The 21270-nt window shown below is 41.9% G+C and overlaps 1 protein-coding gene across 4 annotated transcripts in view; it reads right to left on the reverse strand.

The window, feature by feature from the left end:
- LOC119218613 (uncharacterized) overlaps positions 1-12828 on the reverse strand; it is a 44147-nt gene extending 31319 nt beyond the window's left edge. For 2 of the 4 annotated variants that reach the window (XM_037473175.2, XM_037473179.2), the window contains exons 1-2: positions 1475-1553; positions 932-1342 (exon numbers count right to left, since the gene is read on the reverse strand). In XM_037473175.2, the coding sequence (XP_037329072.2) occupies positions 932-1342; positions 1475-1511 (448 nt within the window). In that variant the 5' untranslated portion in view covers positions 1512-1553. Of the gene's footprint in view, positions 1-114; positions 232-931; positions 1343-1474; positions 1554-12239; positions 12651-12782 lie in introns of those variants that run through there. The other 2 variants (XM_062564549.1, XM_037473174.2) reach the window with 2 other exon arrangements.
- Positions 12829-21270: the final 8442 nt, after the last annotated feature.

The following is a 21270-nucleotide window of genomic DNA, read 5'->3' on the forward strand; positions in this document are numbered from 1 at the left end:
CCAACACGGATCAAAAGGAGAGACTTCAGGTTTCTTTGTGATAACAATTCATTCAGTAGATTACCAATGACATTTCTTACATTTAGCTCTTTAGGAGCAGTATACAGTAGTTACCTTTTTTCTGACAGAGATGATAAACTAGAAGAGAAGATAGGAGAGAGGAGAAGAGAGAGGATACAACAGCAATAGCTGGACACAAGGAGAACAGCACCAGCTCGCTGGAGTCTGGACCTAAAAAAAGAGTTGTGCCAAAAAGCGTCATTAAACTGTGACCTCACCACAGTGATGAAACTAAATGGACATTTTGGCCCAATAAATAGTCATGACGATGATTTAGCTTTGTTCAGATTAATAAACAAAAGCTATTTATACGGGCGTAAATATTCTTTTATTAATTAAATATATAAACATTTCAGGCCTGTGTTTCCTAAACAAAGCTTACAACAGTTATTACATTTACGTGCACTTAATTTAATAACTGTAACCCCTGTAATGGGTTGAAGTTCAGCAGAGTTTGTTGAGAATTCAAACTTTTCATTGAGCCGCACAAGAAATATTTTGCACTAACATTATTATTTATTGTGCAAAAGTGTTCTAAAAAATAAATCTCCAACTTTTAATTGTGATGAAGCTTCAGATTTGAAATGTAAAATGATCCTAAAACCTCACTAGGCATAAAAAAATAGTGCAGTTCACATTTAAGGATGACCTACAACCTTCAGTTTCAGATTTTGGAATATAATTACATCTCTAAACCATTATAATGTTTTATTTCAAATTGGCCCTTGTTAATACCCATAATCTTTTTGTAAGATGTCATAATGGTTCACATTAAGTACATATGAGGTACATTTTCCTACTTGGTGATAATTGTTTAGTCAAATCATACAACACAGATCTTACAAGAACAAAGTCAGAGCAGCATACTTACTGATCGAGATCCTTGTTGTGACGTTGCCGTTTCTGTAAATAGTTTCAGAGCCAATGAATTCTTTATCCTCTATACTTCTCTGTTCAGTTCCACAGTAGTAGAGTCCCTCATCAGAATCAGTGATGTTCATGATCAGCAGGTCATAGGAATCAGAAGAAGAGTTTTTCACAAATTGAAAACCAGGAACAATCTTCAGAGGATCTTTGGTGTCCTGGCCCTGATTGTATGCTAATCTGTATAAACTGAGGTCTATTTTAATGACAAGGGAAGGGTGGTTCTCAACAGAGCAGTTCCTGTACCACACTATGTGTACACCAGTTGATGGTTTACAATCACAGTACAGAGTGATGTTGTCTCCTCGTCTGACTGTCACTGATCCAGAGATCCATTCATGACTGCAGGATGCAACTCCTGGAAAACAGAGAAAATGGTAAAAGCAGCTGAAAATGTGCTCCGTTTTGGATGGTTTCACATTACAGCAGGGGCAGATTTCTGCTCAACACAACAACAATGAGAGCGTCATACAAAACAAATAAGACTTACCTAAGAGAGCCACTAGAAAAGTGTGCAGCACGTCCATGAGTGATGATGATCGGAAGTTAAAAGACAGCGAGACAGATTTCACCCAAAGACGTCATGCCCTTTAATGACAAACAATGTTCAATGTGATTGGCCAGTCAAGTGGAAAACTCTCTTCTGTGGGTTTTTTCTATTGGTTCAAAGATGTTTGTGGTATTCTGCGCTTTTATGCTTGATAAAAACAAAGTAAGTAAAGCCCCTCTGAGGGGTTGCCATTAAACAGCCTTTTATTTCATGAACTGTATAGTAGTACCTCAAAGTATGCTGAGGGCTTTTATGGACATGAAGGACAAGACGTTTACATTCAAAAATAAGGTTTTGGAAACAGTGAGCTTTGTTTACAGTTCCCACAAGTTGCCATGTTGGGCAATTTACTTTATCATTCAATTATTATTGCTTTATTTTTCCTTTTTTATAGCATTTTTTGCAACAGTGGTTGTGGCTGCTTGTTTAGCATAGATGATAATTTCTCTGTTTTCCAGGAGTTGCATCCTGCAGTCATGAATGGATCTCTGGATTTTAAATGATTACCAGAAATACTGTTCATGGCTGTTCTGAAAAATGATACAAATGATTATTTTGGAGGTTTGACCTCTAAACACAACAACAAGACACGTGTGTTTGTCTACACGTTCACACACATCATCTCAGAGGACGGATAGAAACACAAAGGGTCAAATCTTCATGGTGGGAACTATCAAACACACTTGTCTCTACATTGGGGCTTGAATAAGGTGTAATGCAGTGGTTGCTGTGGTACTGCTATGTCTGCGTGTGTGTCTACACATGCCTGCACTGATGTCCACACTTCCTGCTGTTTCCCGTTCAGACTTTGAGTTTCTGTTGATCTACTCACCAAAAAAACACAGTTTTGTGTGACTGTGGTTTGGTGGCTGTAAGAAAACAAGACCTGGATGAAGGTTGATGTTTTTCCATATCCTGTGGCATGAGCATTTATTTTAAACTATATTACAATATAATGACCTTTAACTTGTTTCGGGTTCAGCGTGCTGCTGCAGTTTGACTAGATCTTACTTCTCATGCAAGTCTATATTAAAGAAGGATTTTCATAAAAAAACAATTATGGATTCAAACCCTACATTTGAAATTAAGTTTGCAGAGGTAATAATGAATTTTTAGATGTAAGATTTAGAATTACAAAATTTTCCACAGGTGTGTTTCCAGGTAGTGGCCTACTTGTTGCACCCCATCATCGTAAAGTGTCATCAACCACCTGCTGGAGGCGGGATCTTGGTATAAATGAACAGTTTGAAGAGTAAACCAGACTTTTGTTTGTAGGTCCTTTCAGTCTTTAATTCATCAAACAGCTACACAGTGGACTCATCTAGTCCTTGCATACAGCACACGGGGTGCACTTGGAAATCATCACTCTCACTTATAGCGCGCTACATGGTCAGACTCCAGCATATGTGGCTGAGCTGATTTGCCCTTTTTTAACCGCCCTACGCACCTTTAGGTGAAACATGATGAATCCTCTGTCCATCACAGTCACTCACATGAAGACGTGTGGTGAACAAGCTTTTGAGACAATGGCGCCCCAGTTGTTGAATGCTCTGCCTGCACCTCTACTGTGGAGGCAAAGCATTCAGGATGTGGTCACACATATGACATAGATTCAGAAATAACCTTCCTAATGTAGCTTAGAGGGCTGCAGAGCTCCGGCCTGCGTGGCGTTGGACATGAATAAATGAATCTACTGAACAAACAGGCCTTCTGCAGGCCGGAATGAACTCAATCCCACCGACCCCTTCAGGAGTCACTGGTCCGCAGCTTCAGTCTGTGGAGCTCTGTGGCTGTTTGTCACTGTGGGTTTACTGTTATTAAGCTACTCAGGAATTGTATCTCAGCATTTGGTTAAGTGCATGTGTGGAGGCTGATGGTAAACTAGATATAAAAACAGGAAATGATCTGACAACAGCTTTTGAGTCTCTTAATGGGGACACAATCATCAGCATTGCAAAGCTGAAGCTGGATTGTAGTCAACAACAAAAACAACAACAACAGAGATGCTTTCTGTCTGGATGTTAATGTGCACATCTGAACGACTTTTAACTAAATAGCAATGTAGCATGACAACATTGCATATCAATTTTAAATCAAGATGGCACATGATCTCGTTGTGTTTGTTCAGGACAGCTCGGGGTCAGACCTCCTCCAGGCGTGTTTTTAGGTTTGTGTCTAAACGGCCCCACTAGAGGTCAGGAGAGCTTCACCTGCAGCTGCTGCTGCAAACCACGATCACACCGTCAGCCTTTCCCAGCACTTAATGCTGTTTTCACTGGTTTTTCCTCCCCAAAAACACCAAAAACTGTTGTCAACAAATACTCCAACATTCGAGTCATGCATTCAACTAATTTAAAGCAGTGTTTGAGATACAACGTGAGAGAAGGAACCCTATCTGAGACCAGGGTCTTTTTTCCATCTCTGTTTTTTTGCGTGTGCTCTGCAGTCCTGTGAGGGACTCGGTGTCACTGTGACTTTCCTGTGGGCCCAACTGAGCAGAAGGTGTCAAATGGTTGTGGTTTGCTTTGCTGTCACCTCTGTGTTGTCTTTTTTAACTTCCTGGAAACTGTGTGGCTGAGACATCAGCAGCCATCTTGGCTCTTTATGATGTGTAACAGAATGAGGCTCCATCATGACGTTCTCTTGAGGTCACAAACTCTAAACGGTCTGGGTGGATTCTGTCTTGTGATGTGAACAGGAAACTGCCTGAAAACAGCAATCATGTCTTCTTACAGATAAGCAGGCGTCATAAGGAAATGTTACAGGTCGATTTCAACCAAAAAGGGGAATCTGAAAGTGAATTTGATTGACAATAACAAACAAGTTTTCTCTCTGGTTTTAAAAACATTTTAATTTATTATAAATGGTCCGCGGAAATAAAGCAAGAAGCCTAAAATTGTTTTTTTTTTTCTTCTGTCTCAATCTTGTTTATTTTTGCGATGGGCTGAAAACACCCTGGGAAAGAGTTGAAGGTGGAACAACTCCCAGACTGGACAAAAAAGGAGGGATGTGATGAGTACACAGCGCTCATCACAGCAGGTACTAAAGTGGGGGAAGAAGAAGCTTGGAAATGTATTTGCAGTCCATCAATCACAGTAAGCCCCGCCCTAAAGCAAACTACCTTCTATGGTCTATTTGACTCCAAATGATCAAATTGTTAGATATTGAATAGTTGTGGTTGTTATTTCCCTTTTTCAGACTCTACATCCTCGAAGTATTGATGGCAGAATAGGTGCTGAAGTCAGAACTCTGGATCTTCTTCTTCTGTGGTCTCTGTGATGTCTGTTGGATTTCCAGTGCAGCATAGCACACATCTTCATCCTGAAATTTGACATTTGTCCTTTAGGATCGTGAACTGATTTATTGCCATGAATCAGTACTTTCTTCTGTTACACCTACCCCATGCTGTCTTCTTTGAGGTGTTTGCTGATCAGGTTGTGGAGCTGCAGAAATCAATACAACATCAGTACAGACAGAACGGTGCATCAACACTCCAACACGGATCAAAAGGAGAGACTTCAGGTTTCTTTGTGATGACAATTCATTCAGTAGATTACCAATGACATTTCTTACATTTAGCTCTTGAGGAGCAGTATACAGTAGTTACCTTTTTTCTGACAGAGATGATAAACTAGAAGAGAGGAGAGCAGAGAGGAGAGAACAGCAATAGCTGGACACAAGGAGAACAGCACCAGCTCGCTGGGGTCTGGACCTAAAAAAGAGTTGTGTCAAAAAGATTCATTAAACTGTGACCTCACCACAATGATGAAACTATTTAATGTATGGAAACATTTTGGCACAATAAATAGTCATGACGATGATTTAGCTTTGTTCAGATTAATAAACAAAAACTATTTACATAGGCGTAAATATTATTTTATTAATTAAATATATAAAGATTCAGGCCTGTGTTTCCTAAACAAAGCTTACAACAGTTATTACAATTATGTGCACTTAAATGTAATAACTGTAACCCCTGTAATGTGTTGAAGTTCAGCAGAGTTTGTTGAGAATTCAAAAGAAATATTTTGCACTAACATAATTATTTATTGTGCAAAAGTGTTCTAAAAAATAAACCTCCAACTTTTAATTGGGATGAAGCTTCAGATTTGAAATGTAAAATCATTCCAAAACCTCACTAGGCATAAAAAAACAGTGCAGTTCACATTTAAGGATGACCTACAACCTTCAGATACATGAAGTTTCAGATTTTGGAATATAATATCTCTAAACCATTATTATGTTTTATTTCAAATTGGCCCTTGTTAATACCCATAATCTTTCTGTAAGATGTCATAATAGTTCACATTAAGTACATATGAGGTTCATTTTCCTACTTGGTGATAATTGTTTAGTCAAATCATACAACACAGATCTTACAAGAACAAAGTCAGAGCAGCATACTTACTGATCGAGATCCTTGTTGTGACGTTGCCGTTTCTGTAAACAGTTTCAGAGCTAATTAATTCTTTTTCCTTCACACTTCTCTGTTCAGTTCCACAGTAGTAGAGTCCCTCATCAGAATCAGTGATGTTCATGATCAGCAGGTCATAGGAATCAGAAGAAGAGTTTTTCACAAATTGAAAACCAGGAACAATCTTCAGACGATCTTTGGTGTCCTGGCCCTGATTGTATGCTAATCTGTATAAACTGAGGTCTATTTTAAGGACAAGGGAAGGGTGGTTCTCAACAGAGCAGTTCCTGTACCACACTATGAATACTCCAGTTGATGGTTTACAATCACAGTACAGAGTGATGTTGTCTCCTCGTCTGACTGTCACTGATCCAGAGATCCATTCATGACTGCAGGATGCAACTCCTGGAAAACAGAGAAAATGGTAAAAGCAGCTGAAAATGTGCTCCGTTTTGGATGGTTTCACATTACAGCAGGGGCAGATTTCTGCTCAACACAACAACAATGAGAGCGTCATAAAAAACAAATAAGACTTACCTAAGAGAGCCACTAGAAAAGTGTGCAGCCCGTCCATGAGTGATGATGATCGGAAGTTAAAAGACAGCGAGACAGATTTCACCCAAAGACGTCATGCCCTTTAATGACAAACAATGTTCAATGTGATTGGCCAGTCAAGTGGAAAACTCTCTTCTGTGGGTTTTTTCTATTGGTTCAAAGATGTTTGTGGTATTCTGCGCTTTTATGCTTGATAAAAACAAAGTAAGTAAAGCCCCTCTGAGGGGTTGCCATTAAACAGCCTTTTATTTCATGAACTGTATAGTAGTACCTCAAAGTATGCTGAGGGCTTTTATAGACATGAAGGACAAGACGTTTACATTCAAAAATAAGGTTTTGGAAACAGTGAGCTTTGTTTACAGTTCCCACAAGTTGCCATGTTGGGCAATTTACTTTATCATTCAATTATTATTGCTTTATTTTTCCTTTTTTATAGCATTTTTTGCAACAGTGGTTGTGGCTGCTTGTTTAGCATAGATGATAATATCTCTGTTTTCCAGGAGTTGCATCCTGCAGTCATGAATGGATCTCTGGATTTTAAATGATTACCAGAAATACTGTTCATGGCTGTTCTGAAAAATGATACAAATGATTATTTTGGAGGTTTGACCTCTAAACACAACAACAAGACACGTGTGTTTGTCTACACGTTCACACACATCATCTCAGAGGACGGATAGAAACACAAAGGGTCAAATCTTCATGGTGGGAACTATCAAACACACTTGTCTCTACATTGGGGCTTGAATAAGGTGTAATGCAGTGGTTGCTGTGGTACTGCTATGTCTGCGTGTGTGTCTACACATGCCTGCACTGATGTCCACACTTCCTGCTGTTTCCCGTTCAGACTTTGAGTTTCTGTTGATCTACTCACCAAAAAAACACAGTTTTGTGTGACTGTGGTTTGGTGGCTGTAAGAAAACAAGACCTGGATGAAGGTTGATGTTTTTCCATATCCTGTGGCATGAGCATTTATTTTAAACTATATTACAATATAATGACCTTTAACTTGTTTCGGGTTCAGCGTGCTGCTGCAGTTTGACTAGATCTTACTTCTCATGCAAGTCTATATTAAAGAAGGATTTTCATAAAAAAACAATTATGGATTCAAACCCTACATTTGAAATTAAGTTTGCAGAGGTAATAATGAATTTTTAGATGTAAGTCCACTGTAAGGGGACGCTGAAGTGACCTTCCCACATTGCCAAGGGAATACACCACCACCACCAGTTATATGCATGCTTGCCTGTTCTTTTACCGCTTCAGGGATCTTTGCAAGTACCGTGTTATGGTCAGGCCGGAGGAAGCCGCCGACCACCGCCCTGTCAGCTGTGAGCTTGTCACTCACTTGGGTAGCTGCTGCAGCTCTAGCCCTTATTATCTGTATTGAGCGTGTGTAGGACAGCCTCTAGTGGAGCTTGAGCATGGGCCAGGTCCGGATAGGAAGGCTGGAGACGGGAAATTGCAGAGACATTTCGCAACCTGCCAGTGACTCGTTCCCGGGGTGAGCGCTCAGAAAACGCAGGTTAGATCTACCTCAAGTGCCGGTGCGCAACCTGCGAAGATAGGGGGGGTTTAAAATACTTAAGAGTAGCTAAAGCAGATAGCAGCTGCCATTCGACGTGCTAGTGCAGTTGCCGAGGCCGAGAGGATCACAACTCTGTTCATGACCCCAGTTTTTAGAGACCTGCTGGCCCTTGCTTCCCCATATTCTCGGAGTCGTGACGGAGTCCGCCAGATGGTCGTGTTATGTTCAATGAAGCAATGTTAGCTTGACTGTTCCCGTAAGACCACAAACCTCAATTGCTCCTAGGTGGCGGGTTAAATGAAAGATCTACTTCCTAGAACTGCAAACTTGTCATGTTGACCCAGATTACTGCGAGTCTAACCCTCGGGCGTGCAAGGACTTCTAGGGACACGAGAGAAGATCCCCTGCCTATATTGTGGGAACCATTTAGTGCTGCAGCACCCAGCATGAGGAATACTGCTACATCGGCAACCACCCAACGAAAAGAGCTTTCCTGAACCCAACTTACCATCCTCGATGTTTGTGACTGTAGGGGCTGCCGCAGTTCAACGTCCCATTAGTGGCAGGGATGAAGAGGAGATACCTTGGTTTATAGTTTAACGTAGCTGCCCCTAAACGAATGCCTTGCATACTGTAGATACTAACTTCCTTAAGTGGACCATCTAATATTTCAGCCAGCTAAGAAAGTAATTTTAACCTTAGTTGATATTAATTCTTCACTCTATTGTCACACTAAATGCAATCATCTGAAGAAAGGAGGCCATGGTCTAGCCAGCTGTGGCTCTGACTGAACTTCCCCAAAAACGATGGCCTGCATTGTCTCAAGTTGCTGATCAGAACCGCTGTTGTGGCGGTTACCCTAATCATATGAAACCCCTGCCATCCACGCTCTGTCCGTACCGATCCTGTTGCCAGATTCAGTTTGCAAAGACGCCATGTCCTGCAAGCAGCACGGAAACGCAGGTCCGCCTGAGATGAAGCAAATGGCAAAAGAGCCTCTCACTCTAACGCAATCTCTCTTGTCAACATGCTGTGAGTGTAGTTAGCTTGCATGGTGCTGCAATGCAGCTCCATCTTACGCGCAATTGTGTCGATGACTCGTCCCAATTAGTGTTTCTAAAAGGGGCCTGCACGTGCTTCAAAGAACTTCACTGCCAGCACAGTGGAGCAACGTCCCTTGTTGAAGACGACCCAGAGAACGACGTCTGGTGTGTGAGAGCCGTTGGTTTGTTCATTTGTTTCCGCCGTTCGCGGATATATTTGTCCCGTGTTCTCCTGCAGAACTATCAGACCCCTTAACCAGCCACCCGACGTTTGCAGAGATCTCCCTCCATGAATTAAAGTCCCTCTGGGTGTCCTTGTAGTTTGCCAATGACTGGTTGAATAAGTGGTCCTATTTCCACATTACTTCGACAGAAGCTATTCAATCTGATTAATTGCTTAGCATCCTTTTAAAATGCCGGTATTATGCGAAAAGGATGGATGGAAAGGATGTTAGCCAACCAATCGCATCCCGCAAGAACATCGGTCGCAAGGGGGTGGAACCAAGCACGCCCCTGCATTTCTCTGAAAAGCAGGACCATAAACTAGGCTTTAGGACATCATACCCAAAGATTTCTTGCTGCCGCAATGACTGTTCCATGTCCAAAGCAGGTGGTTGACGCGTCGCTGACAGGCCATCGGAGCTGGGTAACCCAATGCCGCACGGCTAGAGACCGCAGTTGACTGTCGAGAAAGTAGAGTTCCTTGAAAGCTTCCTGTCCAAGATGTTATTAACTTCTTTTGCTTGAAAGCCTCGAAACCCATGTACCTGCATACAGACATACCATTATTTATTTCATTCTATACTATTTATTTATGCTATATGTTGAGGATTAAATATAATCATGCATGCTCACGCTAGACTGCAATTACACTTGAACAATAATTGAATAATAATAACAAGTGGAGGCCGTGTATGACCCGGAGCACACGAACATGTTGATAAAAAGGCTGCACGCACTCTCAGGGTCACGTCCATCCATGGGACGGGGTGACCATGGCTCACACGCAAAACAGCCTTAAAATGGAGTGAACCTGTTGCTAAAGAACTGCACGCACTCCCAGGGTCAGTTGTAGATAAAACAGAATATTGAGACTAACATGTCTCACACAAACGGTCTCAAGTATGCAGTGAACTCATGAACAACAGGAGACGTGATGATCCGAGAGCCTGAAGGGATGGACATCCCTGTGCTCCAATGGGGCTCTCCGAAGGTCATAAACATGGAGCCGCCTCCTTCATAGTGAACCAATCAAGAATGCTCTTAAAGACTATATATTCGGTTCCACTCGGTTCCGCTTTGTATTAAGCGCCCTTTCATTGCTGTTGCTAGACAGATTGAAACAGGTCCGTGCACGTATGACTGCAGGACTGAATACTCCTGTCACCAATAACCATTGTCATATTGCTTTGATTAAAGTCTCAAGTCTGATCCCTTCCTTGTAGTCAATGCGGTGGACTGGGCCTGAGGACTTTGAAAGCTTTACGGTACTGGTGGCAGAACGATTACTCCCGTAGTTCGCGCTGAGATCGCTACCCAGCTCTAGCGCATGCTCCCTCTCAGGGTAAACATTACATTACACCGCGCAAACAACGCCAGAGCTACGTGCTCCCCCGTGGAGCGGTACTTTAAACAGTGCTTTACTTAACCAGACGCTGCGCTAGCATCACATAGAGGACGGCCGGATAAATGCTAACCGGGGTATAGCTTTGCATCGCGGAGCTTCAGCTGAGCGTGTCGTTACGTTAGCAGTTTAACGTGGATGGGGAGCGCCGACTTGCCTTACCGCGTGTTAGCCTTTTGAGAGGCTGAATGCTGCGTGTTTCCCAGGCGTTGGAGATGAAGGAGATTCCCGTCCTCGATGTCCCGCAGTAGCTGGAGAGCCCGTCCGGGGTGTAGCGCTCTCCCGGTTAGCCCGCGTAGCGGGTACGTGTCGCTCCCTCCTCCTTAACAACAACCCGACTGTTTATGCCCTGGCTCTTAATAAAGCACTTGTAGTTTGGCTTCTTACTTATTTGTACGCTCTTGCTTCTTGTTCTGTACCCTCTGCTGAATCCATTTATTGTGCCTTGGATTATCTCTTATGGTGAATGACGTACATAAAACATAATGGTCTGTTTCCGATTCACTCCGCCCGTCTGCCAGCTGTGAGCCTTACCCACTCACACCTGGGCAGAGGAGGCTTGGTACCGCGCTCTTACGTTTAGCATGACTGCTTCCTGCTGCGCCTCGTAGGCGAGTGCTACTACACCGGTACCTCGGCGGGCTGCACGACGGCTCAGATTATTGATTTAGTTTCTCCACAATCGATCATCGTCCAATCGGAGTTTGGAGTTTACCGCAACACTGTGGTGCCGGACCCGCTAATTGCACGCTTTGCTTTGCTTCGCCTCGCTTCAGCTACATGCTGAAATGACAGCTGACGCCAACAGAGAGGAGAACACTTTTTAAAGATTGACAACGACAACGTGATTGGTTTAAGGAAACAGTGTGTAGAATCTGAGTGGTTACTCAAATGTGCACGCCCCCAATCAGCTGATAGAGCAATTACAAAGGAGGCAAACAGAGTCAGACCGGTTGTCTTCCTGACTGAATTTGCGCTTAAGCTACATTTACATGGGCGTAAATATTCTTTTATTAATTAAATATATAAAGATTCAGGCCTGTGTTTCCTGAACAAAGCTTGCAACAGTTATTACAATTATGTGCACTTAAATGTAATAACTGTAACCCCTGTAATGGGTTGAAGTTCAGCAGAGTTTGTTGAGAATTCAAAAGAAATATTTTGCACTAACATTATTATTTATTGTGCAAAAGTGTTCTAAAAAATAAACCTCCAACTTTTAATTGGGATGAAGCTTCAGATTTGAAATGTAAAATCATTCCAAAACCTCACTAGGCATAAAAAAACAGTGCAGTTCACATTTAAGGATGAACTAGAACCTTCAGATACATGAAGTCTCAGATTTTGGAATATAATATCTCTAAACCATTATTATGTTTTATTTCAAATTGGCCCTTGTTAATACCCATAATCTTTCTGTAAGATGTCATAATGGTTCACATTAAGTACATATGAGGTACATTTTCCTACTTGGTGATAATTGTTTAGTCAAATCATACAACATAGATCTCACAAGAACAAAGTCAGAGCAGCATACTTACTGATTGAGATCCTTGTTGTGACGTTGCCGTTTCTGTAAACAGTTTCAGAGCCAATGCGTTCTTTTTCCTTCACACTTCTCTGTTCAGTTCCACAGTAGTAGAGTCCCTCATCAGAATCAGTGATGTTCATGATCAGCAGGTCATAGGAATCAGAAGAAGAGTTTTTCACAAATTGAAAACCAGGAAGAATCTTCAGAGGATCTTTGGTGTCCTGGCCCTGATAGTATGCTAATCTGAATGGACTGAGGTCTACTTTAATGACAAGGGAAGGGTGGTTCTCAACAGAGCAGTTCCTGTACCACACTATGTGTACTCCAGTTGATAATTTACAATCACAGTAGAGAGTGATGTTGTCTCCTCGTCTGACTGTCACTGATCCAGAGATCCATTCATGACTGCAGGATGCAACTCCTGGAAAACAGAGAAAATGGTAAAAGCAGCTGAAAATGTGCTCCGTGTTGGATGGTTTCACATTACAGCAGGGGCAGATTTCTGCTCAACACAACAACAATGAGAGCGTCATAAAAAACAAATAAGACTCACCTAAGAGAGCCACTAGAAAAGTGTGCAGCACGTCCATAAGTGATGATGATCGGAAGTTAAAAGACAGCGAGACAGATTTCACCCAAAGACGTCATGCCCTTTAATGACAAACAATGTTCAATGTGATTGGCCAGTCAAGTGGAAAACTCTCTTCTGTGGGTTTTTTCTATTGGTTCAAAGATGTTCGTGGTATTCTGCGCTTTTATGCTTCCCGTACATGATTAGTTGATAAAAACAAAATAAGTAAAGCCCCACTGAGGGGTTGGCATTACACAGCCTTATATTTCATGCACCGTTACCTTTGTATAGTAGTACCTCAAAGTATGCTGAGGGCTTTTATGGACATGAAGGACAAGACGTTTACATTCAAAAATAAGGTTTCGGAAACAGTGAGCTATATTTACAGTTCCCACAAGTTGCCATGTTGGGCAATTTACTTTATCATTCAATTATTATTACTTTATCATTCAATTATTATTGCTTTATTCATGCTTTTTTGAAGCATTTCTTTTTAGAATAAAATGGTCAAAAGCGTCAAAATGTCTGGTCTCCGACCCCCAAAAAGTTCTACAGAAGACACCTTTAGTAACAAGTAGGTCGTCTTTGGCTGCATGTTTGGAATAGATGATAAACACAGATAAGCTTGTATTTAAAATGTATCTGGAAGTTATATTATGACTATAATGGTTTCTAGTTGCTCATCTTTTAAAACGCGATATGATTGAGATCCTGACATCCTTTTGTTGTGTTTGTTCTTCTGTTCCTGAGAACGGATAAAGAAGTTGTTAGCATTGAGTGACTAGCATGTTGTCCATGTCTTTGCAAAGCCTGACAAGCTATTGCTCTCCTTCCTGCTTCTGAGGCCAAAAGCTGACGTTCATTTTATTTGTTTAAAGTCTCTAAAAAGATCCATAAAAACACGTCAATTTTTAAATGATTACCAGAAATACTGTTTATGGCTCTTCTGAAAAATGATACAAATGATTATTTTGGAGGTTTGACTTCTAAACACAACAACAGGAGACGTGTGTTTGTCTACACGTTCACACACATCATCTCAGAGGACGGATAGAAACGCAAAGTGTCAAATCTTCATGGTGGGAACTATCAAACACACTTGTCTCTACATTGGGGCTTGAATAAGGTGTAATGCAGTGGTTGCTGTGTTACTGCTATGTGTGCGTGTGTGTCTACACATGCCTGCACTGATGTTCACACTTCATGCTGTTTCCCGTTCAGACTTTGAGTCTCTGTTGATCTACTCACCCGAAATAAATGTTGTGGTTTGGTGGCTGTATGAGAAGAAAACAAGATCTGGATGAATATAGATGTTTTTCCATATCCTGTGGCATGAGCATTCATTTCATACTACATTATAATATTATGTGTTTTAACTTGTTTCCAGTTCAGCGTGGTGCTGCAGTTCGACTAGATGTGACTTCTCATGCAAGTCTATAATAAAGAAGGATTTTCATAAAAAAGTGGATTCAAACCACATTTGAAATTTATAATTACGCAGAGGTAATAATCAATTTAAGCAAGGTGAAATTGTAGATGTATTGGTCAATTGGTCACTAACCTGATGAAGTTGTTAACAAATAAATAAAATATGTGCCTGGTCACTTAACATGTTGATTTAGAAAAATGTGGTTACTATTGGATTATTGTCATAAATGGCTTTCGGTTATGTTAGAATTTCTTACTTTTTTTTTAAACGTGTCCCTAAAGATTTTAGTTCAGGTTATAGATTGACTACTTTAAAACAAAGTAAACCATCTAATGTAGGTACAGTCTTTATAGACATAATTATTATTCAATCCAGCGGCTAGTTGTTTTACAAATCCTATTAACATAAGGGATGAGAAATGCCATTTGTATTTGATCAAACCCTTTGAAGGTGCATGGTGCTGCCATAATGAGGACACCTGGTGGATTTAGGTAACTTATTTAACTTCCTTGCTCAAGGAAAGAATGACCTGTTATCCACTTTGTCATTTCAGGGATTTATATACGGTGCTGTAACTTTGTTGCTCCAGAATTACAGGGTTACCTGTTTGATTATAGCCAATCCGCTCCTCCAGACACCACTACAATACTGGGACCAGCCCAAACCATGAAAAACAGAAAAAAAGACCATTATCCCACCCTCAAAATATGTCAATATCATTTTGCTTTCAGTATATAGTGTAGCAAGGTATTCTTCAGTATTATTATAGTTACATTTTAGGGGACCCCCCAAGAGTCCTAAGTCATTTCGAACCCTGTGTAGAACCATCCAATAGATGAAATGGTTCTTAAGAAGTTCTTTGTAGAACCCACTGCCATTTAAGAACCTTTCTTTTCTGGGTGTTGGATTGTGTTTTTTTGGGGAAATACAGATATTTTGAATGTTTTTTTGAATCGCTCTTAGTCAGGACTCTCTTAAGACCTGTTGTTGTCCTCGGGCCACAGAGACACCAGATCACAGGATCACTGAGCCACGCAAACTCCTCCACCACGTTAAGGTGGCGATTCACAGGGGAGACTTTTTTTTTATATGGGAAACCCAGAAAGGAGGGGAAAAACCCACGGCCGAATTGAAGCCAAGTCCAGGCATTTAACTTTTTACTTTTGAGGACCCGCCTTCTCATTCATTGATAAATATCATGCAAAGGGAAAACTTGTTATTATGTTATATTATGCTATTTGATACTAGTCCTTTATTATGTTATATATTAGTCCAATATTATGTTATATAATCATTCCTATATTATGCTATATGATACTCGTCATATATTATGCTATATGATACTAGTCCTATATCATGTTATATATTAGTTCTATATTATGCTATATGACATTAGCCCTATATTATCTTCTATGATATTAGTCCTATATTATCGTCTATGATATTAGAAAAAGAAAAACACTTACAGGGAATAAAAGTTTTCCGTTTGCATGACATTTAGCAATGAATGAGGAGGTGGCTCCCTGCCTGGACCTGGCAGGGGGGCGCTGTCAACCTCAGGTGTTATTGGGGCTGAAGCGCGGCTGGACGCGGACCGGGCGGTAGATGGATGAGCTGATGAGATTCTTACTTCTGCATCTAACGCGTCATTTTTTCCAACTCCATACGCCGGCCCTGAATCCGTCACCCAAAAGGGCATCTCGTCTTATTTTTTAAGTCGAGCAGCCAGAGCCTTTTTTTTCGATCTTTAGCAGTTTGTGTTTTGCAGCCAACTGGTTGTTTTTGGCCCGCTCCTCTTGGAGAGAAGCGTTGGTGCAGAGTAACCCTGTTACTTCAGACTCCAAGAACTGTTGTTTGTTTTTCAGTTCGTTGGATGTCTTCATTCATTGATAAATATCATGCAAAGGGAAAACTTGTTATTATGCTATTTGATATTAGTCCTATATTATGTTATATGATTAGTCCTTTATTATGTTGTATAGTAGTCCAATATTATGTTATATATTAGTTCTATATTATGCTATATGACATTAGCCCTATATTATCTTCTATGATATTAGTCCTATATTATCGTCTATGATTTTAGAAAAAGAAAAACACTTACAGGGAATAAAAGTTTTCCGTTTGCATGACATTTAGCAATGAATGAGGAGGTGGCTCCCTGCCTGGACCTGGCAGGGGGGCGCTGTCAACCTCAGGTGTTATTGGGGTTGAAGCGCGGCTGGACGGGGACCGGGCGGTAGATGGATGAGCTGATGAGATTCTTACTTCTGCATCTAACGCGTCATTTTTTCCAACTCCATACGCCGGCCCTGAATCCGTCACCCAAAAGGGCCTCGTCTTACTTGTAAGTCAAGCAGCCAGAGCCTTTGTGAAGAAGGGCAATGATCAATGATCACTCTGAAGTTCTATGTGAGTGACACATGACTTGACGATGTCATCGCATTCCGTTGCCACGGAATTCCCCCCCCCTCCCCCTCCTGAACGTGGTGATGCATTCCCTAATTGCAGTAGCACACAACTAAACCCACTATATACTCACATATATATATATATATATATACTAAAATTACTTTAAAGAGAGAAAAAAATCTACTTTTGACCATGATAAAAATCCAGAGTATTTTTTTTTACCTTGCACACCATGTTAAAATTGGATGTCAGCGTACCAAAATACAAAGACAGTCAAATTGCCAAAAATGTGTTTTTCACTTAATTCAAAATGGCGGAAAATCTAGTTAGGCACATTTGCATACCATGGTTGACTTTTTTGTAGAGCATGTCGTAGAGGACCTGTGTGCCCACTTTCAAGTTGATCGGACATCGGGGGCGGAAACTGGCCTAGTGTGGTCTTTTTTAAATTTCTAGAGGGCACTATAGAGACATTTCTTTATTCCCAAATGTGAGACCCAAAAATTATAACATTTTTAACAGTACAGTTATCCATGCCAAATTTAACAACTTTTTGAATATGATGAAGGCCCCAAAAAGGCCCACCGGTTTGTGAGAATAATAATAATAATTCCTAGTCGTAGCGAGGACCCTAATAATTTAATATATTGGTCGACAGAGGTCATGAAAAAAATAAATAGAAAGAAAATCATGGCAATAAAGTGGAAACGTTTTAGATCAATAAGCGTAGGAAATAAATAAAATACATTTTAGGTCAAAAAAGTATTGAAAAAGAAGTTAAAATATTATATTTTTAAAAATAGTCATAGAAAAATATTCAAATTGTGTTAAGCACAAAAAAATTGAATAAAAATTAAAAACATTTTTGTTTAAAAAAAATGCCATTAATAAAAGTCTGAAAATATTAGGGTGAGGTAATAGACAATTTAAAAAAAGTTTTTAAATAAGGTCAAAATATTTAAGGTATGAAAATATACCCACATGTGTTTTTTAAAATATAAGGTCGAAATTCTTTTCGAAAAGTCGATAAGTCTAAATATGTAAGGTCCAAAAATGTCACGAACAAGGGGGTCAGAGACCATTTGATTGACACCTCAGACCAAAACATCAGAACAAAAAACTAATCCAAAGTTGATTCGGTTCATACTTTTATTAGTATGATTCCCTCTCGTGATTCTCAAAGCACGACCCACCTTCAGATGGGGGCCGGTGAGACGTGCACAACAAGTCGACTCGTGGTGGAACCCGTTAAACGAGGGTCCTCTGAAGTGTAGAAGAACACCTGTCAATTCCCCCCCCCCCCCCTGTCAGCGCTAACAGCCCGTATGATTGAACAGAAGGACAGAAGGCAGGTATTGATAACACACACACACACACACACACTCATCTTTGGAGGCCTCGGGACATTCGGCTCACACGTCTTCCACATCCAGTGGTCTCTCATCAGCTTCCAAACCAAACGTCCAACCACCAGGGGGCAGCACCCTGAGCTCTGCCCTCCTCTCCTCCTCCAGCCCTCACCATAGCCTTTGAGCAGGTGTCTGCAGCACCCGGGACGGATCGGCCCAGTCCGGAGTCGACTACAACCCCAGGAGCCGAGTGCTCAAGTTCCCTCCTGGTCAGTGTAGAAACACACGCACATGTATGAGTTTATAAACATATATATATGTATCTGTATCTTCTCGCTCCGCAGGCATGGACCACATCCTGTTCAAGGTGGAGATTCTGTCCAACGAGGACGGGGAGTGGCACGAGTCCTTCTCGCTGGTGCTCGGCCCAGACGACCCCTGTGGAGGCGGTGCTCGGGGAGATCACGTAGCGACGGTGACCATTCTGGACCAGGAGGCCTCGGGCAGCTTCATCCTCCCCGCCACGGCCATTGTGAGAAAAAGATCCGTAAAAAACTTTTGACGGGCCTCTGGGGGCAGGGGGGCCAGAATAGAGGATTTATGAGTCCCTCCTTCGTCCTCAGGTGGTCTCCCTCGCCGACTAAGACCACGTCCAGGAGGTGACCAAGGAGGGCAGCAAGAAGACTGTTACCCACTGGTGTGCGTGACCCCGTGTGACCCCCACTACCCTAAGTACTCTGTGATGAAGGAGCGCTGCGAGGAGGCCGGCATCAACCAGACCCAGGTCCACTTCTCCTGGGAGGTGGCGGCGCGCATCGACACTAGCGGCGCCCGGTCCCCCTTTGAGACGGTCACGGACACCACGGCGTACACCGGCGTCAACCACATGGTGAGCTGGGGTGTCCAGACAAAAGGACGCGCCTCCGTCCCCCGTCTCGCTGTCCAGTCTCTGACCCCCCCCCCCCCCCATCCTGCCGCAGGTCCTCGACAGCATCTACTTCAGCCATGAACTCTAGTGGTCCGACTCTCAGCGGTGGCGTTGGTGTTGCAGGTCCGGGACTCGGCCCAGTCCTTCCTGACGGTGCAGGTTCCCCTCTACGTGTCCTACGTCTACGTGTCCTACGTCTACGTGACGGTGCCGCGGGGCTGGGCCTACCTGGAGCATCACACCGAGATGGAGTTCTCCTTCTACGACACGGTGCTGTGGAGGACGGGTCAGGGGGTTAAAAACCCGCTTTGCATTTTGAAAGCTGTATATTCAACTAACTAGATATTTTCTAATGTTTCTTCAGCTTCTGCTAAACAAAAAGAAAGACATTTTAAAGAATGTCGGTAATCAGTTGATGGACCCCATTGACTTCCATAGTATTTTTTGGGGGGGAACGGAACAGTAGATATGCATATCTACAGAGGCCGCAAGGATAGTGTACTGGTTGGTGGTTGTGTCCGACCGATTGTGGTGGGCCGGTCTGAGCAAAAATGCCAGGGCCCTTTTTTTGTCCCAGTCCAGCCCTGTCTGTAGCCATGTTCTGCACAGGAAAACAAAGCCAATGTAGAGAAACAAATAGTCAGTTAATACCTCCTAGTTTTATATCTTCACGAGAGAAAAAGGACAGACGGCCATCGTTGGATGGAATGGAGAAAAGCAACGTCAGTGCAGATCTCTCACCTCGCAGCAAACATCAGAGGGATTGTGACCTTCTTTCACAGAGGCCCACGAGTTGAAGACAGAACAGGAGCTGCCGCGGCTTCCTGTACACTAAAGAACTCACGGGGTTCAAAGTAAAAAAGAACAGACTTTGAGCCGAATCGTGACCTTGTCAACCGTGACACCCCCAGAGCTATAAAAGACATTTTTCTTTACTCTTCAGAGGTTGTGAGATCGCCATCAGACCACAATAGTTTGTAAAAAGTGACACCCCGGCCTCTCAAGATGCATTTTACGCCAGAGTGTACCATGGGAAGGGTGAAGATGAAAGATGACTTCACTATGCATTCAGACAGCTCTGGATTTAAATAAACAGTCAAACGTTACGAGCTAGTTAGTTTAGAAGAAAGTATCACATGTATAACCGCTGGATTTAACAAACAAGTTGAATAAATGTTTAAAGTTAACATGGTTCAAATAGTGAGCGTAGGAGCCCAATCCCATGTTAGCTGTGCAGGGGCTGTTTTAAAAGGCAGTATTTTTTTAACTTTTGACTACTCATGTCAGCGGCCGAGGTGAAAAAAATAAATTATATATAGTAAAATAGGAACTCAACTGAAACAAAAGGCCAGGTATATTTGGGGGAGAGCAGTGACATACTGACCCAAAAGGAGACAAGGGCGGAAATACTAATAAAAGATTATTTATTTTAATGTAAAGGCTTAAAATGTATCCTAAAATAGTCCGTCCAAGTTGGCCACCGCAGCAGAATCCCGCACGTAGATATTCCACCGGCTGCGATTGACAGCCGCTCTCTGTTGCCGCTCCAGCTCCTCTCGACCCTGCCGCGTGTCCTCTTTCTGTTCTTCTCCTCCTGTCTCCGTCTACCTGTTTTAAAAAGGGAACGGTCCCGCCCTTGGCAGTTCCCCACTGCTCATTAGCAGCTGATTGTTGATGTGTCACTGGGGCCGATTGTCAATTAAGGACACAATGCCAATCAAAACTGCAAACACAAATCGCCACACACAAAACATGCAATCAAACATAAAACATGCAGTAATATCAATAAAATACACCAATAAACATGCAATTGTCCAATCGTCCACCCCGTGACACTCACACCTTTTCTAATATTCTGTCACTGTGCTGAATACATCATGTCATGTAGTAAGTGTTTTCTTACAGGCCAAAACACTTGCATTAAATTAACTTTGGCCCATGATTTTGTTACACCAGTAATCAGATGTTGCCACACTGATTGGCCAGCTGGTCAGAGCCAATGGATGCAGTTATAGAATCCAGAAGCTATAAAAAACTGTACATTCATGATTTAGCTCCATGTCATTTTGTTTGTTCAGCAGAGGCCAGCAGAGTTCCTTTGGTGTGACTCGCTGTTACTTTCACTTTGCATTTTTTGTAATCCCAGAGTTTTTTGTCCATTTTCTTAAATACCACGCCTCACTGCAAGAAATCGTATATGTATGTGTACGGTTACAAAAATCTTGATCTAGTAAGGAATAATACATTTCTTTAATTTAATTTAGTAAACACACGCCCACCCTGAAGTGCTGCACTACGTTGTTCACACTAACGGCCGATCTCGAGTGAGCCCATAAGCCCAGTGACCACGGT

The sequence above is a fragment of the Pungitius pungitius genome, chromosome 9 (assembly GCF_949316345.1).
Source record: "Pungitius pungitius chromosome 9, fPunPun2.1, whole genome shotgun sequence".
NCBI lineage: Eukaryota > Metazoa > Chordata > Actinopteri > Perciformes > Gasterosteidae > Pungitius > Pungitius pungitius.